Source organism: Chamaea fasciata, unplaced genomic scaffold (genome assembly GCF_029207755.1).
Source record: "Chamaea fasciata isolate MVZ Bird 193981 ecotype frontalis unplaced genomic scaffold, bChaFas1.0.hap1 SCAF_5, whole genome shotgun sequence".
In the NCBI taxonomy this organism is placed as follows: Eukaryota; Metazoa; Chordata; class Aves; order Passeriformes; family Sylviidae; genus Chamaea; species Chamaea fasciata.
Genome location: NW_027094090.1, coordinates 52,403,716 through 52,431,481, shown reverse-complemented (window position 1 = coordinate 52,431,481; position 27,766 = coordinate 52,403,716). Strand labels below are relative to the sequence as shown.

The 27,766-nt window shown below is 42.3% G+C and overlaps 1 protein-coding gene across 1 annotated transcript; it reads right to left on the bottom strand.

Moving 5' to 3' along the window:
- Positions 1 to 963: 963 nt before the first annotated feature.
- On the bottom strand, positions 964 to 27,575 carry SULT4A1 (sulfotransferase family 4A member 1). The gene is made up of 7 exons (XM_066183676.1): positions 27,342 to 27,575; positions 11,218 to 11,348; positions 9,723 to 9,803; positions 9,491 to 9,617; positions 7,468 to 7,562; positions 5,934 to 6,072; positions 964 to 2,616 (listed from the first exon to the last, which is right to left on the bottom strand). Exons 1-7 carry the CDS (start codon positions 27,508 to 27,510, stop codon positions 2,504 to 2,506), a joined length of 855 nt encoding a protein of 284 aa, XP_066039773.1. The 5' UTR covers positions 27,511 to 27,575; the 3' UTR covers positions 964 to 2,503.
- Positions 27,576 to 27,766: the final 191 nt, after the last annotated feature.

Below are 27,766 nucleotides of genomic sequence, written 5' to 3'. Positions count from 1 at the left end.
GCAGAAAATACTCATCTGCACATGTTTTATGATTCAAACACTAGAGGACACCAGTCTGCAGGTCCTGCAGTAAAGAAATCAAATGGATTAGGTAGTGAGGTTAAACATCATCATTTTTCTACTGTGCCCTTCCCACAGGTGTGCTCACTGGGTTTGGGAGTTTTTTGTATTATTTGATTCAGTTGAATCTTGGTTTTGTTTTCTTTTCTATTTTTTAACTGAAGCAACAAACCTGGTTCCTCAATTCTCACTTTAAACCTTTGCTGGTAAACATTTTCCCTCAGCAGAAGCAGCTCAGCAAACTGGAAGATTGAGAAAAAAAGAAACTCTCTTAGTTTTCTGGTATTTTTGTTCTTCATTTGCAGTGCTTTGGTGCCAATGCACTTCTCTCCACAGACAATTTGGGCCAAGGGGTGTCTGTGTTTGTACAGAGTCTTGGAAATACTGGGCTGAGTCCTGAAAGTTCAAGTTGTTGAAAAGAGCAAGGAGCTTAACTACCTCTGGATTTTTATAGAAAACTCAAATGCTTTCAAGTACCAGAGATCCAAAGGCAGAATTTCAGCATAGCTAATGTGGCCTGGCAGCCGGTGGCTCTCTGCACAGGCAATGGCATATGGATGGACCTGGCTGTCAGAAATGTGGTTGTGGGACACTCCTGGCTTTTGGGCATTGGCTGCAGAAAGGAAAGGGGCTCTGGGAACCAGAGCTAGATTCCCTGGTGCCTTCAGAAATGTTAGGTTGTATTGATCATACATCCTCGGGATTAAGCGATTTAAGTAGATTTTTTTTTTGTGCTAATGAAATTTTCTTCTGACTCTAATCTGCAGGAACTGTGGGAGGCTTTTTTCTTCCTTTGTAGCAAGAGGGAATTCTCCTTCTCCCATGTTCCTGCAGTTTGTTGTAGTTTGTCTGCAAAGACCACCTGGCTTGAGTGGGAGGTCTGGAAAATGAGCAGCCACAATGCACAGAACACATCTTTTATTCAGTAAGCAAGCAAGCACAGAAGTATAATGTGTAGTGCTTAATATTCATACAGTACTAAAAATATAAAAATAGAAATAAAATTTCACTGAAAGCATTTTCACTCACAAATATACAAGGAAAAGTGCTGTCAAGCCACATCATGCTACACCACTTGCCAGTGCTGAACTGACAGTTTCCCAACAGAACTGAAACACTAAAAACTAGTCCTTCCTCACAGTTTTTGGTGAGCCTGAACATTTGACTAGCAAAAATGGGCCTCCTGCAGCTGAGAACCAAAAAAGCATAGATGTCATTACATAATGGAACCATAAAATAATTTGGGAGAGTTCTGTATTGATAGTAGCCTGCTTCAGGCTGTTTGTGTAGAGACTAAAAAAAGATAAGAGAAATAAACTTGAATCCTGATTATAATCCACATCAGTCATGGCTAACAATTCCTGGAACTTATTGTGCATGGATTTTTGTGCAATACTCCCACCTGCTGGCATATCCATCAACTCTCTTCCTCAGATGCTGCAGCTCCCTTTGCCTGCTTCACACTGCTAAACACTCCTCCCCTTAGGTCTGGTGGAGTCCAGGAGAACAACCCATGAACAGTGCTAAGTGCCCTCACCTTTTAGTGGAACTGGAGCTTATCCAGCACCTTAACTTCTGGGGCTGCCCCTAAAGGGAGAAATTCACACAGCAAAGTGACATGGGTTGGAGACTGAATCTTGAGAAAAGTCCCTGCACCAGATTCCCGGCTTTTAAGCCCCGTTTTGAGGGAGTGACCTAGAGCTGAGGGCTTAAGAATCTTCTATCTGCTGTCCCTGGGCATGGAGCTGAACTGCCTCCACCAGGAAGCCAGCGCTGAGCTGTCTCCATAAAGGCATGGGTGGGATTTGGGATCAGGCAATCACAGCTGTAAATCAGAACAAGCCCTGTCTCACAGAGTGTGGCAGTGCACAGAACCTACTCAAATCACACAGATAAGGGTGTGCAGGACCTAATGTGAACCCCACTTGGATCAGTTCCTATTTTGGAATGGGATTTATTTCTCCTTGGTTATACCTGCTATAAAAATAAATGTGACGATTAACCCCTGAGATCATTCTAGCATACTGTTTTGGCCTGTTACTTGTTTCCCTCAGAAATAAATTTTTATTTGGTTTTCGGATGTTTATTTAGGTTCTAGTGACAAGCTTTTATAAAACACATTAAATAATCAATGTGGGGCTGAAAAGGTGTACATTCTAGTTGCATATATGATACATACCTTATACGTATATAATACATTCCGTAACAGCTGAATGTTCTAGTATTGTCTGGGAAGTTCTTGCACATGGACAAAGGACTTAAATACTAGAAGATAAACAGCTGTTCAGGATCAAAGATAATTGCATCTGATATGGTTTACTTAGATTGTTTTTCTTTCTTTAAACCTTGTTACACATAATAGCTACAGTAGTTTGTCCAGCAGGTAATAAATGAATGCATAAAGCACTTCTAGCTAATCTGGATATCATATGCATGCATTTTTTTATAAATAAAAATCAAATGTGAGGTCACATTTTCCCATCTTCTGTTTATAAACTAAATCAAATTTCTCATTCATTGAAACAGTGAAGATGTCTTTCCATAGCCCAACTCGTCCTGAAACACAGAGAAAGAACACAAGTCAGAGAGTAGATGTTAACAAGACACCAAATACCCACACAGTCTAATTGTGCAGGGCACCAAGTATCAGCTGCGAGATTCTGATCAGTCTGGGCTTCCTCTGAAAGCTTAATGAGCCCTAAGGCTGTTCATTGTCTCACCCAATTACTCTGGCACTGCCCTTGCAAGGCCTTCAAATAAAACCATACACATTTCCAGCTGCACCAGCCCAGTGTTACACAGGAAGAATTCAGATTTGTCTGAGACTTTACTCTGGCCTTACTCAGAAATGAACACAGATTTTGGGTTGGGTGTTCACTTCAATGTGGATTTCTGCTTTCAGTGCAAGATATGGCTGTTTAATAATTCCAACAGCTAACAACACATTCCAAAATCACCCTGCCTCCGGCACCTAATGCTCAGAGAACTATCTGAAAGGTACAGGGAATGTGGAGTATAAAACTGACTATTGGAGTGTAATATTTTCATTGCTAATTTCTATTATTTTGTGTCTAGTGATAAGTCCAACAGATGAATTTCCATTTCCCAACATGGAGAGATTTGTTTGTTAAATACGAGTTTCTATCTATGAAAGAGAACAAGTGCCATGCACTCCAGTTGTGCCACTGACATTTTAATTTTGAACACGAGGAATAGGAAGCTTTTGGGGGATACAATATGGACACTGAACATCTTCCTCATATGAATTAATCTATGGAACCCAACCAGTAACATAACCTGGTGACCCTGCTGAACCTGCCAGCCAAAGGCAGCAGCCCCCTTAACAACTGTTTCAATGCAGCCCAAAATATATTTAACTCAAAGTCACCCAGGGTTACTTGTGGTTGAATAAGCCCAAAAGAATAACCAGATTGAGAGGACAAATTCACTTCTCATTTATGCTGGAGATAAAGACAAAATCCAGACTTGTTCAACTGGAATAAATGAAAGGAGAATTGGGACTGAGCTACCAGAGTTTAATCATAAGCAAGAACAAAGCTACATGCAGGGAGCTTAATTATGCATTTGAAGCATAAGAAGAATACCCATTTAATTCAATTACCATTGCTTTTATGCAGCAACTTTATAGTTGAGACCAAAGACAGAACTGTCTGAAACATCTACATATTACTTATTAACATGATGGTATAGCATGTGTGGCAAAGGCCATTTTATGAAATCATGTCTTTTCTATAACTCCTGAAGGCATGAAAGTGTCCTGGTTTCTTTTCAGGATCCAAAGACCAGAATAACTTGACACTGAAAATGCCATTTATTGTTTTTTTACCAAATTTCTTATGTACTTAAAAGAAAAAAAAAAATTAAGGAAATGCTTACAATCACAAACATCCGATGCTAACTTAAATTTTGCTCTGGCAACTATAACTGCAAAAACTACAGCATGAAACACAAAATCCTGTATTTCCATTTGCTAATAAAATATTTTCTTCCTCTGCTTGGTAAAGAAAATCCTTTTATTTCTGAGTCTCCCTAGAAACAAGTATGGACAAATGACAAGTTTTACAAATGACATACATACACAGTGGATTATTTGTAACAATTTTTTCTTTTTTACCGTATGAATTGATAACTTGTCAAAAAGTCACCCACCTGGTTTATGATTTGAATCATGCAACTGCGTATATTATGATGTGATAAGAGTCAAATACAAGTAACATATCTAATCATTGTTCTGCTTTCACAGCAGTTCAGGGTTATCTTCAGAGTAAAGATCAATGTGCTAAAAGAAAAAAAAATGAAGAACTAAAATAAAGCAAAATAATAAAGTAAATGTAACTAATGACAAATTAAAATATTTGAAACAAATTACAATCAGCTGTCATGTCATTGCCACCATTCTTTGTCACAGAAACGAACAGAGAAGGAACAAAGCACTGCTAATGAAGCTACATTCTGGCGTAACAAAATATTGTAAAAGCCAAAGACAGCAAAGAAAAGAAATTCAAAATAAGGATATTTATACTAAAAAGCACACAGTGAACAAATGACAAAGTATCACACTAAGTGCTGTAGCTCCCTTCCTTCTCTATTACAACATGAAGGCTTCTTTCTGAAACAGCTGTAGACAGCAGAAATAAGAGGCTACGTGTGGGCCAACAAGGAGAACACAACCCTGCTGTTTGTAAAGGTTTGCACCCACACAAACACTTCATCCAAGGACCTCAGGATGTCCCCAAAAAAATGTATGATAATTGAAAAATTAACCAGCTAACACGGAATAAGAAGTCAAGAGGGACTGGTAATACTTGGCATTTTCATCAGAGATTTGAAAATATAAAAATTGCAGCTAGTGTAATTTGCAGGTCACATGAAGGCTGGTTGAAAGTGGTAGTATGGAAAGGGCTCCTACACACAGAAATCTAAGACCAAAGTATCCCTGTCATAATCCCTGAGTAAGGGACAATAACCTGCAAATCCATTCCTCTGTGAAACTTTGTGGTCATGATAAACATGTGCTTCATGTATGATGCTGTAGCATAAAGTGCTGCCACTGCTATGGGTGGAAAACAAGGAAAAGTTCCAAATAGAACTGGATTAAATTAGCGTATGAAGTGATTTTATGTTTGGGTAAGGCATATGTAGGGATAACACAGGAACTGACCATCTTAGCTGGTTCCCTCATTTTTAAAAGTGATGTAGAGCAGCTCACAGAAAATAATTTGAGGGAGCCTAAGTTCACTCTTATGCTTCTCAAAGTCAACCGACAGGACTTGATTTCTTATCAAAGGACAGATGTATCAACAGATCACGCAGAACCTTCAGGTTCCTTGAGAAAGAATCTCACCAGAATAAACATCTGGAAGATAAACGCATTTTAAACAGCTGAGGTAGGAAATGAAAATAAAAAGCATATACAGGAAGTTGTGGTTCCTTGTAATTTTATGCCATTCAAATGACAAATATCTGCTATTCTAGAAAACCTGATCTACTAAAACCCCAGGGCTCAGGCCAGGATGAACTGTATGAGATGGTGTGGGCTTTGGCATGCCAAAGGTCAGAAGGAGCAGTGCAGAGTCCTCAGCATGAAGAGCTGAATCCATCGAAGCAAGACAAAGACCCTCTGATGGAGTGGTTTGAAATTCCACTGTTAATCTTGGATTCTTCCATCCTTTTCAGTCACTTCTACCTGACCTGATTTTCAAAACAAGCCAGGCCCCAAACTGCACCAACAGTCAGCTCCCTCCCATCCTTTACATGGCAATATTTTGCCAACATCTCACACACCCTGGGGGTTACTAAGATGCTTCTTGCAACTTCTCCAAGAAGAGTTTTGCTGTGGGTTTTAAACATACCCCTGCCAACTGGAAGAGCCTCTGCATTACAGCATTGATCAATGAGTTGATGGCAGTGCTCCACCATGGATTCCAACTGTGCTTTGTCATAAGAGACTCCTAAGAACCTCACCAGCTGCTCAACCATTGTTGCTAGGTCCTGTAAAAGAGCATTTAAAACCTGGATTATTTCACAATATTTAAAACGACATTTTTAATGAGTTTAGATATTTCAAAGTACATTAAATTCCAGTGAGTGTGAAAAATACAAGTGCAGAAGTTGTAGAAACACCACTGCCTTGAAGTTTTGCCACCTTCCAATTGGCTGAAAAGAAACACATTGAGAGTAATTAGAGTGAGACAGGTTGGCAGAGAGCATGGCCATGTAACCTTCAGATGTTGGAACAGGGAAAAACTGAAAAGTAACTGTGATGCTTCCCACTTCAGAGAACACCCCATCCTTAACAGATCCCTTTGGAATACCGGTTCATTTCAGAGGATTTAAAAGTTACTTTGATTTTGACCTCAGTCAAATACATGACTAAAAATGTTCAGAGAGCCCTTCTTCCTTTGTCAGCTTCTGGGACTGGGTTCATGTAGATTGGAAGGATCAGGGGAGGCAGCCTCTGAGCATAACCATGAATTGACACGTCCAGAATTCCGGGGTTCCTCAGTATGACTTGCAGGGACAAAATAGTGATATTTATCAGGAAGCAGAAGGATGATGTGATGCCACCAGCTGGTGAGCACAGCTAGGAACACATTAATTATTCAAAACGGTGGGATTGAAATAACTTTGACTAAACTTTAGTTACTTTGCCTGTATTACACCTTCTTTTAGAATCCCACTCCATCAGAAGGTTCAGTAAAACTGGAATTATAACTTACCCAGCTTTATTGTCTTGTCCTGACTTTTGCTTTTTACAGGTTTAGAAACAGGAGCTGGGTTTTTCCTATGTTTGCATTAGTTTTCCAGCCAAATAAACATCCTGAAGTATTTTCATTAGCTCTCAAAAAGATATTACTGAAACAAGAAATATGTAGTATTTCCACTAGATTTCTGATTTAAGTGGATTTATTAGCCAGCATACTGTAAGGGCTCAATAATTATATCCACCTTATGCTCATACCCTCATTGTTTTCAGATTTGTTTCACAGAAAGCAATCAAATAATCACAAAAAATGCCAAACACATAGGAAGAATAGTGATTATATACTTTTTCCCTCACTGATACAGCACATACAGAAAGACATTTCCTTTAAATGAATGCCCAGGGCTGAGTGCAGCAAGTACTGAACAGTTTCACATCACTGCCTTCTCTGCAAGTAGTTCAGTGCCTGTAGATACAGGCAGACTCCTCAGGAAATTAATATGGATATGAAAATGCCTAAAGCCCATAGAAGCTACTGAATTTTTAAAGCCAATGCTTTAAAAATGGTATCAGGCATTAGGGGGCCCAAATATGGATATAAGAATGTAATTTTGTGCTTTATGTGTTTTAAAAACTAGGATGCTAAATGTGATTAAAACACCATTTTGCTACATCTAACCTACCTTATGCATATCTTCATACTTGAGAAAAAGTACATTGGCATCCATGTGATGTTCCCAAAACTCTTGCACATGTTCAAACCACGAACCATATCCTACTACAAAAACATTATAATTGGCATAAGGAAAACAAACACTTCGGTTATTAAGCCATTTTCAAAAAGGAAAAAAAAAAAAAAAAGAAAAGAAAAGAAAAATGAAATAACTGGAGGTTCATAGCCTCAGGAGAGCAGTGTCTCATTTTGACCCATGTAATGGGAGGCCTAACCCTCCCCCCAAAACTTTACTCATATGTTTTCCAGTTCACTGATTAAGTCCACATTAGCACTGATTTCAGTCAATTTTTGTGTCTCTGCCAGAGGTTCAGCCACTGGTACCTGGTATTTATAATCCCTTTCGTCACCAATATTAGAAGACAACCCCATGAGAAATGCATTCGGCATTTTTCTCTGTTACCAGTGACTCATTCCCACAAAGTACTTCACATAATCAAGGTAGGAGTTAAACAAATAAGGAGTTTTTCAATTATTTCCCAATATTTTTTGGTCAATTTTATCTTTTTAGCAAAGCAACTACAGAAAAATTAAAAAGCCAACTTGTTAGGTTTGTATTTTGAAGCCACCTTTTCTCTTTGAAAAAGAATTCATTTTGGTAACTGGAACATTGACGTATTACCTTCACGCATCCATTTCTTATGGAATGGGAATAACAAAAATGGAATCTTAGTACCTTTATAAAAATTGAAAATTGGTCAGTTGTATAAAATTGTTTTCCTTTGAAACTGATCTCTTCGTCCATTGGACACCTTAGAGTTACCAGGATTCTGCTGAGCTGTAGACATTCAGCTGAATGCTAAATTGACTGTGCATTACAAACATCCCATGTGTACAATTATGGCCACAGAACATGCTGAGATGTCTTATTGGCCCTGGAGGTTGTGACAAAGTCAGGTGGCTGCTACAAGATAAAGAGACAAATAACATTTGGGATACTTACATGCAAAAGGGAGCCCAACCTTTCTACCTTAGAAGACCTTCTTATGTGTCTTTCTAATGTCTCTGGTCTAGAAGTTCCTGATCAGGGGCTACAGGCAAACATTCCATTCTCAGGGAATGCAAATGGAAAACTGAAGCTGGGCTGGAATGGGAGGAGAGCATTAATCTTGCTCAAGTTTGCAGGATAAGGAGCAGCAAAGGCTTTTTAAGGCTCGTTAAATAATCTCAATTGGTAGGCTTTACTTTGTTCTTCCCTTTGGTATTACGCAGCTCCTTCAGCATCAGCTCCCCTAAATTCCAGGTTTGCTGCTCTGCTTCTAGAGGAGGTCCTGCTCTCATAGCTCAAGGTACCTGGTGAATTCTTAGTGCCACATTAAGGTATCAGAGGAGAAATTGCAGAGAAATAAAAGGCAGCAGGAATTTTTTCTCTTCCTTAGCTAGAGAGTGTGGCAATTGCATTCTCCTCACAGAGCTGAATTTTTCAGGCAGCAGCCTGCAGCTGCCTTCTCATGGGGTCTCACTTGAGCTCACTGGTGCACTCCAGATCAGGCCCATGCAAGCTAGAGAATTTTGTGTTAACTTGCAAGGTATGAACCTTGAGCTTTTGGCTGAAATTTAAATATTAAAGGAACTACCAGGAAAATAACCCCAAACCTGTGGACCAGAAACACTCCTGAGAAGTAGCTGATAGTGAAGAATAACTGAAATCAAATTATGCCTGGGAGTATTTAACACTTCATAGGAGGTACCTGGCAGCCTGAAAATTGAATTTTAGAAGAGCAGACCGGAGTTTTACTCCGGTTCAGGTGGAAAACTGCTGAACCCAGAAGGGGTCAAATACTGTAAGGCGAATATTTACAAAAAACACGGCTCATGGTTTGCATGGACAAATCTCAATCCCCGCAGCGCCATTTGTAGCAACCTCCTTGCTGTATATGCAAAACAAATGCACCTTTATCCAGTTCCCTTCTGTACTTGCAGAAGGAATGCAGAGATGAAAATAAATGTGTGCAGAGAGAACAGCTCCTTACACTTGTCATTCATAAACCTTCTGCAGAACTCCTGAAACGTTCCTCTGTAGCTCATGGTCCTTAGGGAGCGGTGGAACTGGTAATAAGACACCACCAGGTCTTTGGGGTTGCGAGCCATGTATATTACCTGTGATGGGGGGAAAAATCATGGTATTGAAAGCTTTTTCCTCAGCCCAAAGCACTCACACAAGTGCTGCCAGCAGGGTTAAAACAAACACGAGCTCATTTTCACCTTTGAGTTGCCGTTGTGGAGGTCCGAAGGCAAAAACCGATAGGGCAGGTGGCTTTTGATGAGGCGAGGGGACGTCAGTTCCTAAATTAAAGCAGAGAGAATCATTTCCTATGAAGCACTGTGACACCCTGAGATGTCCTGAACTGTCACACTTGAGGCCCTCTACTACTGTGACTTCCATTCACAAATTCACTTCCTAAATTTAACAGGAGTTTGGGACTCAAAATCAGGCGAGGGAGTCACATCTGGTTTTTAAATATCAAAAGGTTGAATAATGTGTTGGGGATTTTGACAGTTTGAGTTTTTATCCCTTTTGTTTTCAAAGTACTTCCATTTGCAGGACCTTCTCAGAAAGAGAATATAACAGTTGAAGATCCTTAATATCAAACTCACTTTATTTCCATTGATGCCTCCACTAAAAATCCTTGAAAAATATTAGAAGCTCTGAAAACACAGCCCCTAACTTCTTCCAAATTTTACCCTTGCATTTTATTTTATCCTCAAAACTAGGCCCAAAGGTTTATCTGAGTGTGTGAACATCTTTCAAACAATATTTCTTCTGTAATTTGATACAAAATTGTCTCATGACACAAATCATGCTCTGCTATTTAAAATGGGATAAATCCATATTGAATCAAGCTGCTAGCACATGGCAGAGATAAGAATGTGTAATCTCAAACTAAACCTCTTACTATTGCCACCACTTTTTTGCAGCAGGGTAGCACTGAGGTCTCGCTGGATTAGGCATCACAGATGAAAAAGAAGAGCAATCTCTGACCTTTAAATACTCTCAGCCTAAAGTAGGCTGAGGCTGCAGTTGTCATTGACCACAAGCAGCTTAATTCTATCCCTGCCAGTCTCAGCTTGCTCAGTCCAAACAGCCCTGCAGCTGTTACAGGATGGCCCTGCACAGTTTTCCTAATAATTCCAAGATGTGCCTCTGTCAGAAGTGGTTGCAGCAAGGACAAAATCACACGTATGTGCCATGCAGCTGGACTTCAAGGGATTCTTAATGGTGTGGAATTTCATGCAGGATATTCCAGACCCCTCAAGTTATACCCACAGTGTCTGTAGAGAGCCAGGATCTGTGGATCTAAAGATTGAGATGTGTAAATTTGGAGCAATGGGAATACAGATTAATGAATATCTGCATTTTTAGTTACTCTCTCATAAATTCAGGGAAGGAATCAAAGCAAATTTGCCCCATTTGGACAGCTCCTGTTTACATAAGCAAGAGAGGCTTGAAACTTTGATTCAGAAAACCCACTGCCAAGATATTTAGGACATGGAGACACATTTAAAGTATTAAACAGAACATGATGAAGCTTATTAAAAGCAATTTAAAATAAACTAATAACACCCTGAATCATTGCAACATTCTGAACAAGTCCAGTGATGAAAAGGACAAGGGCACAGGATGAAATGAAATTATAAACATGGAACCGAGGAAGAAGACACTCAAATGCTGGAAGATTTTCTTTGCAATAAATTGTACCTTGATGATGTCCAGACCGGGCTGAGGGTACTCTAGGACTGGAAGTTGCTCATCTATATTCATTAGTCCAATCTCATCTGGATCGGCTCCCTGACTCACTAGATACACCACTTCCTGCAGCAAGCCTGTGCCTGCATGAACCAAACAATGAAAGAGAACAGATTGTATTACAGTTCTTATCTAAACACAACCATATGAAGGGAGACCTAAACAGAGAAATAATGGCAACTCTTGTCCTCAACATCTGCTGTGAGCTAAGTCTATTACTACTGTTTTAATGTAGTATGTCAGCTCTCCTAGTTTTATTTTAAATACATGTAGGTCTTTCATTCAAAAGACGTGAGATTTTTTTCTTCAGTAACCATTTAAATACACTTCTGTCTGCAAATCACTTAACCTGTGAATTGCAAAGCATTTAACAAAAGGTTTTACCTCTGCAAATGCTACCTTGGCAAAATACTACTATTTCCATTTTAGAAACTAAAACGTGAGGCAAATAGAGGTCATCCAAGTTCACAAAATGCATTAGTGGCTGTGCTGAGAAACCTTTATTCTAAATTGCATGCGAGGCCCCTGTTATGCAATGATTTGAGAATCTATTTATGCCTTCAGGTTATGGAGTGGATAAAGCCCCAAACACATCCATGCACAGTGAGTCAGTCACAAGCTTTAGAAGCCTCAATTATGCATCTCTCCCCACTCTGAGGACATTTACAAAGCACCCATTAGACATCATGGCCAGGGACTGCACTTTGGAAAATTAATAGGTACTTCAATTGGACAGGGAAACTATTTCAAAGTGACTTTACCTTCAGGCAAGTAGGGAATCCTCAAAACAGAGATATTTGACAGTGGGTCATGAAGAGAAAGGCTCGTGGTGAGATGGAGCAACAGAGTGGGGAGAGATCACAGCAAGCCAGGGGACAGACCCCACAGCTTAGATGAAAAGTCCCAAGAGTGTGGGACACCCTGGAAACTGCAAAAGACAGACCCATTATTTAAGACGTGTGAGCAGTAAGGGAAATGAGACCAGGATTTATTCACTCTCTCATGTTGCCTAAAGGAACAAGTAATGGTTCCAGAACTGGCTACAAAGCCCAAGCCTGCTCCTGCATCCCAGTCCTTGGAATGATGAGCTGTAAACTCTGAGATCATGACCATTAGAACTTGAAAATAATTTGTGAGTTGCAAGTCACTTGTAACAGTCACTAGTTAACTCATGTTAACTAACAAGACAGTACACGCAAACAGGCACCTTTGCACCAGTCCTGTATGTTGTTCCAACACAAAACCCCCGGTACTGTATCATTATTCATTATTGGTTTTTGAGTCAGAAACAGTGAAGTGAGGCTGATGGTTGGAGTGAACACAGGCTGGATACAATGTGAAAGAACACGCAACTCCAAGAATTGTTTTGGATGGCAAGCACTTCAAGATTCCACTGTTCCCTTACTGATTGATGGATAAATTAAAAAGGTTTGGGACAGGGGAAAAAGAAAAAAAATAAGACACTTTTACATTGTCATCACCCACAGAGACAGCTGTCACACACTTAATACACACTTGCCACCAAGGCTGTTCACTCTGCATTTTTAAGTTCAAGCATATATTTTATGCATTAAAATTAACATTCATACAGTACTTCAGCATCAATCCTCGTGACTCTGAATGAGCACAACCCTTGTTCTCATTAAATATTTATTCTGACCGGAAACACCTTGGTTCTCCATAATTTATTTCAGTATTTCCAATTCCACCTGAAAAGAGAAATGCTTTTACAGCAGCCCTGTTTCCATGAAAGGAAAAGAAATAAATCTGTGGGGATACACAATAAACTATTTTTTCTTTGCTCAGCTGCTCTCAAGGCAAAAAGCTGCCATCTCTATTGTGCCTCTGAATACAGAAGGGACACAGGGTTGAAGCAGAGCCACACTGAAACTTAGGGAGAGCAGCATGTTCCCTTCCAGCTCTCCACAAAGTCCACCAGAAAAGTTAAAAGGGATGAACAGGGAGCACAGCCCCCCAAATACACAGAGAACTGCAGAAGTGGGGAATCACATGTTTCCCATCCAAAGTGGGGGTTTTGGAAGCTCAAAAGTCTCCATCTAAAAATGTTTCCACCAAAACCAATGACACGCTGAAAGATAAATGCTGGGACTATCCCGTAGGCTGGAATTTCCCCTCCCTACACCAGCAGCAGGATCACTGATCTCAATTTCCCTCACCCATGAACTCTGTGCTAGTTTTCTCTTTTGCCACTCTCTGTATTACCCTGATTTTTTTCCCACGTTAGCCATCAAGTTACTGTGCTTTGGAATTTCAGGATCTTAATGCAAATGAAAACTAGGGAATTAACTTCTGAGGGAATAGTGATTTTTTTTTTCCTTGTCACCCTTAATAAATTATTATTTACCATACACATACACACATTCCAAAAGCTCCAGGTAAAAGATTTATCATTGACCTGGTTTCCTGTTAAAAAGAACAAATTAAAGCATCACATGCTTATTTTTTTAAAAAGAAAAAATCTAAAAGCTTTTATATGTATAATTAGATACGTATGACCTCCTCACATCCCTACTAGGATAAAACCAACTCAAATTAAACGTATCAGAGCTAAATGTTCTTTTGGTTTAGAAAGGATGACTTCACCTAGCAACAGGCAGCCCAAATTCCAGACCTGGCTGCTAGGGCAACGTCTCCAGCCCCAGGAACACCAGCTGGCCGAAAAACAAAATGAAGTGGGATACTGTACCTATCCACAAGATGGAAAGCTCAAGCCTAGACCTGGGCTAGCAGAATTTATTAAAATGCCATAGTATGATGGGATGTGAGTCTTCTGCTGCAGCCCCATCTGTGTGTAAAACACACAGAAATTTGCCATTTGACCCAGTTGACTTTGTGATCTGTGGAGATTTGCAAGAAACATCATTTTATGGATGGAAGATAAATTCCTGAAACTGAGATTATCAAAGGAGATTAAGTAAATAACACCAGCAACCTCAGGCCATCACAAAACCTGGCCAGACCTAACTGTCAGAAAGACTTTCTTAGGAAAATTCTGATACCTGTTGGACAGAAGAAAAAGGGGAGGCAAGCTAAATAAAAAAAAAGGAAAGTGTGCAGAGCTTTTCTCTGTACTCCCTAGATTTCCGGCCCTGCTGAGGCAATGGATGTTTTCCTCTCCAGTATCTTCACTGCTTCCTCCCTGTGCAGCTGAACACCTGTACATGTACATGCACACCTCACTTGGAATGGTACAGAAGGATAAACACAACAAGATAATCACTGAAAACCAGGAACCACATGTCTTTGGACATGAGGCTCCTGGTGCCAGATTTATAAGTTCCCAGCAATTCTACCCTTTCTTCTTCCATCTGCAGCATTTCATTCAGGAGGAAGACTGCTCACCCTGCTACCTCTCTGGTCATACTGCCAAAACAGACACGGAATTCATGAACATTTCTCCAATTCCAGCTAAAATCGAGGCAGTCAGCATCTGAGGAACTTCAGTGCAAAGTACCTGAGAAATGCTCTTCCTGACAAGCTCCTCTGCTGTCAATAAAATGCCTCAGGAGAACACAGAGTATTCCAGTTTATCACACAGTATCTGGAAAGAGAGGGGGTGGGAAACAGCTGCGGAGAAGCTACTGCCTGCCAGAATCTGCAGGTCTTTAGGAGACCTTTTTAAATTTTCTGTGAGCCTGTATTTTCTACCCTGCAAAACGGGAGTGAGCTGGTGGGGATGCACTGTGCATTCCTGTGCCACCTAATGACTCACAGACACCCGGACTCATTAAAAATCCCACCACGCCCCAGCAGTCCTGTGACTGGGAACTCTTCCTTTGCGCCCTTTCCTTGGCCAATGCTTCAGCAGCAAGAGCAAAGTCAGACCAGGGCCGGTCTGCCTCTGCTCATCCAGGAGCTGCTGCAGCAGCAACCAGGCAGCACAGCCAGACAGACACGACTTGGGAACACCACAGCTACTCCTTTCGGCTTCTGTGTGTTAGATGTCATCCAATGTCAAATTCAGTCACTGTGGAAAGGAGAAATATTTTCTAGTGCAGACGTTCTCTGGCTTCTCACAACTCTTTCTGGACACTGGCACTCTTATGAAGTCACCAGACATCATAGATGTGTTCAAAGTGAACTCGTAGATATCAAACCATAAGACTTCCGGTGAAATTTCACTTCTCTATGTGGTTTTTAAGGTAGCTTCATTCAGTTTCTCCTCTCTTATCAGCTAAGACAGGACAGACCTGCAGCCCAAGGATGCAAAGGCCTTTGGTATTTTCCCTTTATTCGGTCCTTGTATGGAAACCACATGGAAAATTAAAATAAAGAAATACTAATGCTAGTAATTTAGCAATCCCAATTAGCTGTACTTTGTTTTATCTGCCAGTGCTTGACCAAATTTTGGCTAATCCAATGCAGCAGATCCATTATGACTCATAACTTTTTACAGCATTGGTAGATCCAAGTGCTCATTAAAAGTGAGGGCTGCTAAAGCTGCCAGACTGGTCTGCAAGTGCTGTACAGCGCAGCCTCACACCATTGTTCTAACTGCCTGCAAGATCATTCCCCCTTGGCTAACTTGATTGTAAGTCTGCAGGTCAGTAGGACAGATTCATCCTCACCCTACAATTCTGGAGGGAAAACTGGATTTTTCCATTAGAAGAAAATAAACATTTCCAAAACATTAAAGTACCTCCTCTTGAGGTCTGTATGCTGAAGTTCTCCTACACATTCAAACTTCACCTGGCTTAAAAATAGAGGTTTTCATGAACAATTAGGGTTTCAAAAATAAAAATAATGTATACACCTTGATACCATATTTTCCAATTCTTCTGTTTTTCTAAAGGAGACTGGGGATTCAGAATAAAGACTGAAATTGTGATGTTATATTGCCACACTGATTTTTTTGACTGACCAATTAAATACTTATTAGAGGGTCCAATTTTCAGAAAGGATTGAACACTTGTCCTCCAAGACTAATGTTCCTTTTATATGGCCTAAATGCCACATAGTCAATAGTGACCTGTCAAGGGAGTCTGTAGGACACAAAAACCTGAATTCAGACCTTCTGAAAGTAAAGGGGACAACTTAAGTAAGACTGGATTTAGAAGAAGTGTTAAATACACCATTTCCAGCAACATTCGGTAAGCACAGTCTTAGATTTTTAGACGTCCTAATCCATTTATTTTTCTGCTTGCAGCTACCAGCTTTTAAACCAAAACCAACAGGCTAAATTCTGCAGACATGGGTCCATTAATTCTAAGTTGTGTTTTGAGTATGTTTTGCCAAAGGCTATAAACAGCACACTATGAAAACCCTCTTCTATTTAGGAGGAAAACCTACTTTCTGTTGGGAAAAATGCTGTCACTGAGCTGTTTACACAGACGTATTATCCACAGAATAATTGCCATTATGTCCAATACAGTATCCTAAAGCCCTGCTTTAATGAACTGGTTACAAAGCAGGGCTATTTTTGGCTAATGCATTAGTCCTACTTTTTTTCAAAAGTGGCCTGAGTGGTGATTCTCCCTTACATTAGCACACTAACTACTCAATAGAGGACAGGATGAGAAGCGCACATGGACCACAGAGTGTCTGGGGCCTGGCACTGACAGCTGGGGCAGCCCCGCTCCCACGCAGAGAGGCAGGCGGCCACTGTCTCCCACACCAAACACCAGCTTGGAAAAAAACACCTCCTCTGGAGCATGCTGGGTCCTAAAACTGGAGCAACACTAGTAAATAAAACACACCAGGACCTGTTCTCTGGGAGATGTGTGGCACAGCCAAGCCCACACACACAGAGATTGATTCCCTGAAGAAGAGAGATTCATCTGTTGCTTGCTGGCAGAGGTCTCTTGCTGAGGAGAGCTGGGGCAAAAAGCCTTTCTTTTCTATCCTTGTTAGTAATACACAACATCCTCACATGCTCTGCAGCAAGGGCTGGGTAAGTAGCACCCTAAAAGCTCTAAGAACTCTAAGTCAGCTCCACAGATCTACTGTTCATCAACAGGCCACAAGTTTGCCTTCGTTTGCCTTCTGATTGAAGAATCATGATTGGTGTCTTCAAGCTTGTCCCAACATCCATGACTTCATCATATCCAGGTGTCCTGGATTTTGTCACAGATCCTTCACAGACAGCTGCTACTGGTCGGTTTCAGACATCTCTTGGTATCAGATATTCAAAGGGGAAATTGTTTTACTCTTCTCTTGAAGATTTAGCTGGGCTGTCCATATCTGTGGATGCTCATCCTGTCTTGCACCAGGTGTCATCACGAATGGAGTAACTTCACACAAACTGCTCCAATCCACTTGAAATTAGATTGGCCAAATTAGCTGAAGGAGTTTCTACTTTTGGCATCAACTCATGTAGCAAATTTTGTGTGGGACAAACCAGAATGCATCCACCCAAAATACTCTGTGGGTTGTTTTTCTAATCAGGAATGACAAACATCAGGCTAAAGGCACTAACAGTCCTGCATTTTACAGGCACCTGTAACAGCAGACATCTGCCCATATCCTCAGGGTAATTTTTCTTCCAGTTTCTACTCACCAACCAAACACTTTCCCATGGTAAAAGAGAGCACAACATCCATCAGGCTAAAACAAAAAAATGTAACATACAACATGCAGGAACATAAAAATAACAGATAAACCTGCTTGCTCTGACAGAATGACATTTCTTTTCACCCTTCCCACATCTGTTCAAGGCTGACCAGGTCAAAAGCCAATCCAGCACATTAAGTTGTTACCTCAGTTGTAGCCTGTCCTCCTGCATCCTCTGGCAGTTCCATTCTCCCATCTTTTTAGAGCCCATATCAAAAAACGTGCCTAAATTGCATAATACGTTATCCCAATAGGAGCTCACAGTCTCCAGCTGAAAGTCTTCCCACTATGCCTAATTTCCCTTTGATTTCACACACTGTACCAAGGACAACAATGTAGGAAAGAACTTTACTGTCATGACAAGTCACTGGGTTTTAAAATCATGCTCAAGGACTTCTCTACATCGAAAAGAACTGCATAGTTACCCTTAGCTCCATTGATTTCTAGGACAATTCTATCACTCTGTGTTCTGCTCTACCATCACAATACGGTCTGTGGGTAAATGCAGAGCTACACAGTGAGCTCTGCTGACTGAGATAGGATCAGGAATCAGGGAACAACAGGACACCTCTATTAGGCACTTGTGTTGAGATAGATCTCATACCCTTGGCTGTGAACATACTCCTCTCCCCATACAACAATGTCAGAAGATGTCTGTCACTACTCAAAATGCAATTCTCTGCCTCAGTTTCAACCCCCCTTCCAGGAAAAATGCTAGGCAAAACCTGCCTACACATTAATGTGCATTTGCACATATTAGGTGATCAAGTTTCAAGAGCACAGCACACCAGTAATATCATGTGGAACAGCTGCAGGTAAAGCTTATACATTAAAAAAACCCATAACCTGTCCAGTCAGCTACGGCTAGTCTAAGGTCAGAGAGTAGAGCGTTTTGTCCCACACAGAATCCCACTCAAATGATAGCTGCACTAAGCAAAACCATTCTTCTCAAGGTACCTATGTCCCTCCTCATTTAGCTGGACTGCAGTTTTAAGCCAGCTACAGCCCTTTCCATTGCTGCTCTTCAGAATCACAAATGGAAGGAGATCTGTTTGGGAGAATAAAAGGGGATCAGCCAACCAATATCACCATTGGTTTGATGCCTAAAGATTTTAGCTTTTCATACATTTTTCATATATTCTTAGCTTTGTGGACTGATAATACATGGTTATATAACTCCTGGTATGTTTCCTACCCTTTCTCTTAGATTTTAGAGTAATAAGCTAATCTTCTAACACATTCCTGAAAGACTGGTTTTCACAAAGAGAACCTTCAAGGACATTTTGTTTTCCAACCAGAATCTAAGATGGCACAACAAGAAATGGGGCAAAGAAGCCCCTGGGCCAACTCTAACAGGGCAGAAGCTGGGGGAAAATTTCCTAACCAACTACTCTTCTAACTGGACAATATTTGTTAGATATGATCATTGGTGAAACTTAGAAAAACTGTAGAAATCTGATGCTGGGTGTACCCATAACCATGGGGAAACCTGGAAGCTTCCAATTAAGACCTGCTTTTCTATCTTACCATTATAATACTGTTACAAGGTATTTCCCTTTGATATCAGGCAACAGGTTTCCATATGTAGCAGCAAAATTGTTGAAGAGAAGACACTTCTGACAGAAAGCACTGGTGATGCCATAGAAGCACTGACATCCATCATTACTAATGCACATTTCAGCTCTGCATGTAGAGAGCAATCCAGCTAAGGCAATGCCTACAGCTGTTCTGTGCTTCTTTGGCAACCCTGACCAGCAGTAAACAGGCTTTTAACTGCACAGTTAATCTGTGTTTCTCATTGCCTTGCATCAACAGAGGGGCAAGAGGCCAATGGCACCTGGGCTGTGCCAGCCATGGTGTGGCAGCAGGGCCAGGACAGTGACTGTCCCCTGTGCTGGGCACTGCTGGGGCCACACCTCACATCCTGGGGCACTTCTGGGAACCTCAGGGCAGGAAAGACATTGAGGGGCTGGAGCATGTCCAGAGAAGGGAATGGAGCTGGGGAAGGGGCTGGAGCACCAGGAGGGGCTGAGGGAGCTGTGGGGGCTCAGCCTGGAGAAAAGGAGGCTCAGGGGGAACCTTCTGGCTCTGCACAACTCCCTGACAGGAGGGGACAGCCGGGGGGGTTGGGCTCTTCTACCATGGCTCAAGCAAAAGGATGAGAGGAAATGCTAATTCAGTTTCAGACCTGCAATTTGCCGGTTTCTCTACAAAAATATATATGGTAGGTGACATCTGTTTGCCCATGAGAACTGCTTACCATTATATATGAAAAATTCTGGTAGAGAAGAAACACATCTAGTGGAAAATAGACAAAAAGATTGCAGGATTTATCCCAGGTGACATAGTCTGCAGCCACAAAGTCACATTAGATGCCCAGTGTCCCAAAGCTTGCATCGCTTCTAAAGCAGCATTTTTGGGACAAAACAGGAGGTAGTTCCTTCCCCTCAGCATGAGGTGTATGAGTCCCTAATATACCCAACAAGAGAAAAGCCTTCATTTAATAGGACTGCATAAAAAGAATAAAAAAAGATGCATTTTGCTTCCTTTCATTAATATCTTCACTGTGACAAATGAACATTAACATGAAATGAGAAGGACCGGCTGCTGGGTTTGGCTGATCTACAGAATTTTCTAATTCTTTAGTCTTTGAGGTCATTATCATTTAATATAGTCAATAATGATTTCACATGTACAGAATACACTTTTTACCCAGGGTAAACCCCCCCCCCCTTTTTTTTTTTCTGCACCTGTTTACAAAAAAAAAAGCAAGTTGAGTTTTGCACTACTTAACAGCAGGGAAGCAATTATGCTACATTTGCAGAAGACCCAGCAAAACTTATTAGATAACTGGAGAATTCTTTGTCTTCTCAACCACTTGTTTTGCCTCTAGTAACATCTCTTCACTGGTTTGATAAAAGGGTCATGAGAGAAACACTGCTATCTAGATAATAAAAGGAGTTTCCCTTAACCACAGATCTTTTTTTCTCTGCTTTTATTTCAAGTTTGAGGCATACAAGGACCTATTCAATTCTACTCACATTGAAATCATGCCAAATGCATCAGTGGCAAACTTAATATTGTCTTCAATTATTTATTTTTTGATAGTTTTATTTCTAATTTCTTTGCCTAGCAGCATTTAAGAGTGAGTTAACACCTGAAGGTATTTTGAGCTATATATAAATAAAAAGATAGACCCATTTCAGAAGGACTTTCAAAGCACAGGAACCCAGTGGCTCTAATGCCCAGAAATATTAATCTACAGGAGTCACTTTCTGCACCTCAATTGTCCTCAATGGAGTGAGTTTAAGCTGTGGAATATTTACTCTTCTCAGTGGTGGAAGGAACATGATTTCTGCTGTCAAGAGCATGAAATCAGATTCAAATATAGACCCTGTCCATCAGTCCCTAAAGAAACAGCTCACAAAGCATATCTCTATCACACAATGCAGTTTGCTGTTCCCTTCCTGTTTGAAAAAGAATTCCATTCATTCTGACCAGCTGGTATGGGAATTGATGCACATTTATCTGTCGTTAAAACAGAACAATATCTGAGCTTTATACATTGCTTAAAGAAAAGAAACCAAATAACTGTGATGTTACTGTCAGAGAGAAAAAGTTGCATGCTCCATTCTGATTTTAAAGATATCAACTCGTTCATCCAGATTAATGAAACTACGAGAGATTTCCCATCATTCCATGTCACAGACCACAATATTGCTTCAAAAACCAGAGGTGAAAGAAGAATCCCAAATGTATTTTGTGTAAAAATTTGATTTTTCAGCCAGACTCATGATTTCTCCAGGCATGCCTCTGGGCCAGTAACATTTGCATTAATTCTTTAAATGAAAATGGTTTAAGCCCAAGGCAACAAAATTCTGCAGAGGTTATAGCACTACAAATCCAGCACAGCAGAATCTGGCTCTCTGGCAACTGCAAACCTGTCGTTACAAAAAAATGCCAACAAAACTGGTGGGAGAAGTTCCCTACGAGAACACTGGAAGTTAAGGCAAGTCAACTAATTTAACACACATGGATGCTTGTGTCCCCTGAGGAGCCTTTTGCTGCAAAGGCCACTGAGAGCTGCCACTAGGAGGGAAACCTCTGCAATCCACCGCAGCTGCCACACGTCCCTCTGACAGCTCCCAGCTGAGCCTCCCACGGCACAGGAACATCCTTGGGCAACCTTTCAGCCTGATCCTCCTCTCAGTTATGACTGTGCAAATCAGGATTGACTGTCAGCACTGTTCGACCTGAGCACATCTGGGTACCTGCAGCCATGTGAACTTAGTCAGGCAATAATACTCTGTATATTGAATAATAAGACTGTTACTGTGAAGTACAGTAATACCAATCTCACCTGGAAATATAACCTCATTGCCAGGAGGCAATCTTACAAAATATTTTACATGAAGAGTAGGATTGGACAAGATAAACAAAGCAAGATTTTGGCATACTTAATTAGTACATTTTCTTTGCAATGTATTTCTTTACTCAAGGTTTTGCCAATCTGTTTTATAACATGGTACCACAGACAGCTAAGGCTCATTGGAAGGGGAAGAAACAAGAGGCCAAAGATAAGAAATCCTTAAACCAACTTCATAGCCAAACGAAAGGCACGTATGTCTACATCTCCAATGGTCCAAGCATCTCTTTGCCTTAAGTATAGCAACTTTTGAGTGCCAAGTCTAATCAAAGAACATTTTAGATGTTGATGAGCTGGAGTCTATTACTTTCACTGAGGAATCAGACAAACAGGAAAACTGCTGTTTATATTGTACCCTCTGTATCCCACAGTTTAACAGTTGCCTCTGTCATAGCTATAATCAAACATATATCAAACAACCCTTTCCCCATAACAGAAGAAAACCCCAGGGCACACAGAGTCCCTGCATGGGAAGAACATAACAGGGATTATGGGATGAGGGAAATGGGCCATGGAGAATGCAGAGAGACTGTAAGAGAGAGGAAGGACAGAGCTCCTCCATCAGCCAGGGAAGGGACTGGCACATCCTGGTGACCCAGCAAGAGGAAGTGTTGGATTCAGGAGTGTTAGAAATAGGAAGATAAAAGAGGTGTGCACACAGGGGGAGAGGCACAGAGAACAGGATAACAAAGAACCACCCCTGTGCACGCAATGCACTGCCAGAGGCATGACCTGAACACACAGAACCTCTCAAACAAGGAATGAAATGGACAACTCAAACTGACTTTCCCTGGTTCATTTCACTTAACACCAGAGGTGAGTGAAAAGAATTCCAAAGGGGAGAACTCAGTAAATACACACACATGAAAGCTGTCCTTGGAATGACCCACAGACTCACTGCTGGCACTTCATTAAGGCAAAGGTCTAGAGCCATCATATTCCCTAACAGCCAAAGAGTAGTTACAAAAATCCAGTGCTACAAGTGAAATGGAGAATCTATAAAAAGACACCCCCAGACAGGTAAGGCCATAGGCAACACTTGCTCTTTTGACCCATTGTCTGGCACCAAATGCAAGTTCTTATGAACTGGCTGGACTTGAAGCTGATATTTGCTCAACAATTGAGGTTTTTCCACACAGAACTCCAAAAAATTATTTGGCAAAATAATCACCATGGGAGAGAGAGCTTCATTATTTATGCAAACAGCTCGCTTTCTCAAATTATCAGTTTTGCAAAAGACATGAACTTGTGCGTTTTGGCCCAAGAATGCAAAGTGCACATTTATTTAAAACACACACAAGATGGTATTAAGGGAGCTGCTGTGCACCACTTCTGAGTAAGCACATGGACAGATCATGTCCAGTCACGGTGACACTGTAAGACACAATAAAACACTGGGCGAATCTGAACTAAACACTACACTTTAGGGACTGATTTAATTCCACTGAAATCACTGATGTTAGCAAACAGCTAACCTGGCCCTTAGCAGGGTGACTGAGGGAGTATCATGAAAACATTTGCTTCTCCATTGATTCTGTAGCTTAAGTTCACAGATGAGAATCTTAATTTTCAAGTAAGGTACAGGAAATCCACAGGATGAGAAGGTTCAGGGTTCAGTGCAAATTGTGACAGAGACACAGTGCTCCCTACAAACAGTGCCTCTGTATCTTATCTGTGGGGTGAGCTCTGCAGAGAGAACTGCATTCTGGTTTACGTTTTCTCCTGCAAATCTGTGTGTCCCACTCAGCCTGCCCACTCTACACTACAAAGTTATGTAGAAGATGAAACTTTTGACTTAATTTCTTCAGTAGCAGACCTGATTTTAAATTATGCATCATAACAAAAAAGGGTTTTCTATAGTTATAGTACTCCCATATGTACAAACATAGACACACATTCAAATATCTGAGTCTCTGGGTTTCAGGCATAAAGTTTCTCATAGTCCAGAAGCTCCCAAAAGCTGTTACCATTGATTGGGCACAGGTGTTAAGAATAATTAAAGATATAAGGGATACCATTATTCAGCCATCCATCAGTGGAAATCACATTAAAGCAGAGTCACTTTCCATTAGCCTTATTACATTACTACCAGTAAGGCCACTGGTACATTTGATTTTCCACCGTTATTGGAACAGCTTCTTCCTGGGTCACTCCCAATTTACCAATAACTGTAAGTATTTCCAAGCACCACCTCCATTTCACATGTTTGGAGCTGCATTGTCTATTCCTGCAGTGTACAGTGTCTTCCAAATGGCTTCCAGACCACTTCACCAGTCCCTGGGACAGCTGAAGCCAACCTGGCCCTATGAGCCACTTGTGGATTTTCTTTGCCAGATAAGCCACCATATGGTCAACAGCTACTGCTGCAGCCTTCTGCTTGTAGCCACAGGCTCTGGCCTCTCACACATCCAGCATACAGACTTGTTTGAGTATTTTCCACAGTTTGAGCAGATGGAGAGCTGCTGCTACACTGAACAAAGCTGATTTCCTTAGAAACTAGAAAAAAGTTTTCTGTTGGACCTATTCAACATTGATGCATTTTTCTTTCTTGCATTATTGTTCAAACACAGTTTATTCACAGAAGCTAAATAAGTGGTCTCTAAATATGACTAGAAAACAAGCTGAACCATTTCACCCCAAATAATTACATTTTGTGCACATAATCTGTTTTGTGAACCTACATTTTTTCATTACAGCAACATCATGAAAATTCTGATTAGGTCCCATAAACAGAAAAATCTTTGTCAACACTATTGAGAGGCAGAAAGATGAAGTAGTTAGGGTAATGGGCTTCTGGATTTAATTCCTGGCTTTGCTGTAAACTTTCTGCATGACCTTGGCTAAATCAGTGGGAACCATCCTAGGGAAGCCCAGTTTCTGCTGCCATGCCTGTCCCTAGCCAGCAACCCCACTGAAGCCCTAAATAAGCTGCAAGCCACAGAGGAGCAGCTGACAAAAGAAGCTTCCAAGGGGCTTGGTAGACTTTGGGCTATAAGGAGGTGGAGCTTGAAGATGCTATTATTGTCCAGAGCCTGTTCCCTCAACAAGGACATCAGATTATTCACCATTCTCATTCCTGGCAAATAAAATCCAATTTTGATCTCAAGGCTGCTCCTCCAGCTCATCCACACAATACTGCACCTTCAGTCTCGGTGCCCCATTTCTCACCCATCTTTTCCTTCTCCCAGTGACTGCCAGTAAATCCTCTGGTAGCATGTCCATTTTCTAAGTGGGCAGTTCCCTGTCACTGGGGCCCCAAAAGATCTAATATTCTGTTGCTATATGCACAAAACAACAAATCAAATATGATTATGCAAGCTGGCTTTCCACAGCCAACTGTCTAGCCATCAAAATTAAGCTGTTGCCAGCTATTAATGATATTGTGGCTGGCTGAAATTGGCTGAGGATATTTAACAAGACACCATGAAGAAATTGGGGTGCAATTCTAACACAGGAACACTGTGGCCTCAGATTCTGAAAACTGAAATCTTAAACCTCACAGAATTTAATAGTGTTGTTGCTGCACGCTACAAATCTTGAAGAAGACAGTGTAAAAGAACAGTTTAAATGTAGCTGTCTACTCCTAATCCTAGTATTTTGAGGGCCATCCTGCATTACCTATCAAGCTCTTGCCAATCTTCAAAAGCATAGTTAGTAACAAAATATCAGAAAATGTAAAGATAAAGTGCTTGACACTGCTTGAGAAATGATAGAAACATAACAGATGCTACATCATAGAAATGTGTGTGCTTGAAGCAGCACACCAGGAAATTGAAAAGCATTAGCCATTCACACAACAAACAGTGAAGTAAGTCAGAAACCTACAATACTGAAACATCATTTTACAAGGGCATTTGCAGAGCTGACATCTGTTATCTCCAGTGAACTTTGGGTTTCCTAGAAAGAGATCATCTCATTGTCAGGAAAAAAGTCCCTCAAGAACGCACTTACGAAAGAGTTTATCTGATTTTATCAGGTGGGCTACAAAGCTCCCATATTGTCTGTCTCTTTGCAGGCAGCACTACATCCATGGTAATTGTCTTTAAATATTTTTGCTTGGAAATGCAGAGGATAAAAAAAATCAAGAAATATGGCATTACAAGCAAACACCCAAACGGTGTGCAACAGCCAAAGGATGACTTTACTGGACAAAACATTCACTTGCACTGCAAACAGGAGGCCCTTCTGGTGATTCAGACGGTGCAGCAAGAACGTACTTGGAGCACATGTTTTCCCAGAACGATCTGGGCAGCCTCGGGAGCACAGCCCGGAGGGAGGGCTGTGAAGCAGACACCAAACCTGTGCACCACAGCAACCACCGGCACTGATGCCACAGACCTTCCCCGTTTGACATCTTTGCTGAGCCAGATTCCCCTTGCCCGGAGCAGCATCGTCCTACCCCAGCGCTTCGGGAGCACCCAGGCGGGGTCCCCGGGCCACGCTGGGCGCCGGCGTGTACCCACCCTCCGTGGGTCCCCCACAGGGCCCCCGAACCCCTCCGTGCCCGGGACAGGCTCTCAACTCTGCAGAGCTGCTGCGGGGGCTGCGGGGCGCAGAGCACCACACCTGGCCACAGAGCTCCATCCCCGCACACCGGGCAGCATCCCCGCATACAGGACACAGCCTCTGGATCCAGGACACAGCCCCGGCCCCAGGGCTCCATCCCGGGATACAGGGTGCCATCCTTGGACACAGGGCACTGCACCAACCCCGGCCCAGGGCTCCATCCCCGGCTACACGGTACCATCTTTGGACACAGTGCACTGCACCAGCCCCGACTCCGGGGCTCCACCCCCGGATACAGGACACAACCTCTGGATCCAGGACACCATCCCCGGCCCCAGGGCTCCATCCCCGGATACAGGGTACCATTCTTGGATCCAGGGCACCATCCCCGGGCACACCCGCGCTGGAGAACGGGCTCAGGCCTCGCCCCCACATCCCGCGGGGGCCGCCGGGGCACCTGCAGCCCCCGCTCCCGGCCCCGGCTGCCCTGCGAGCGGGGAGAAGAGGAAGAGGAGGAGGACGAGGAGCCGCCCCCGCACCAGCCGCGGCAGCCCCGGCCCGCCCCCCCGCCTACCTGATTTGGGATAGGTGACAATCCAGACGTCGCTGTCCCTCACCGGGAAATTGGCGATCTCCTCCATCTTCCCGCGGCAGAAGGGCGGCAGCCGCACCCCATTGTACTCGAAGTACTTGCTCTCGAACTCGCACGGCGTGCTGGGGGTCTCGGCCTCGCTCTCCGCCATCCTCTTCCCTGCGGGCCGCGGGCGAGGCCGAGGTGCGCGGGCCGCGGGCGCTCCGGCGGCAGGGAGGGAGGGAGGGATGGAGGGATGGAGGGATGGAGGTGGGGAGGGAGGAAGGGAAGGGGAGGGGAGGGAAGGGGCGGGCGAGCGGCGGGCGCGGCAGCCCCGGCCCCCGGCACAGCCCCGCGCACGGCGGGCGGGGGCTCCGCGCACGGTGATGTCATTGCGGGGCCGGCAGCGGGGGGAGGGATACAGGGAG

Bases quoted from the DNA above. Each gene is read 5' to 3' on its own strand.
- SULT4A1 (XM_066183676.1), bottom strand. From the start codon at position 27,510: ATGGCGGAGAGCGAGGCCGAGACCCCCAGCACGCCGTGCGAGTTCGAG. The intron at 9,804-11,217 runs GTACAATTTATT...GCTTTAATTTAG, and splicing joins CCGGTCTGGACATCATCAAG to GAACTGACGTCCCCTCGCCT. The intron at 2,617-5,933 runs GTATGTTTAAAA...TCTGTGTTTCAG, and splicing joins GGCTCTTCCAGTTGGCAGGG to GACGAGTTGGGCTATGGAAA.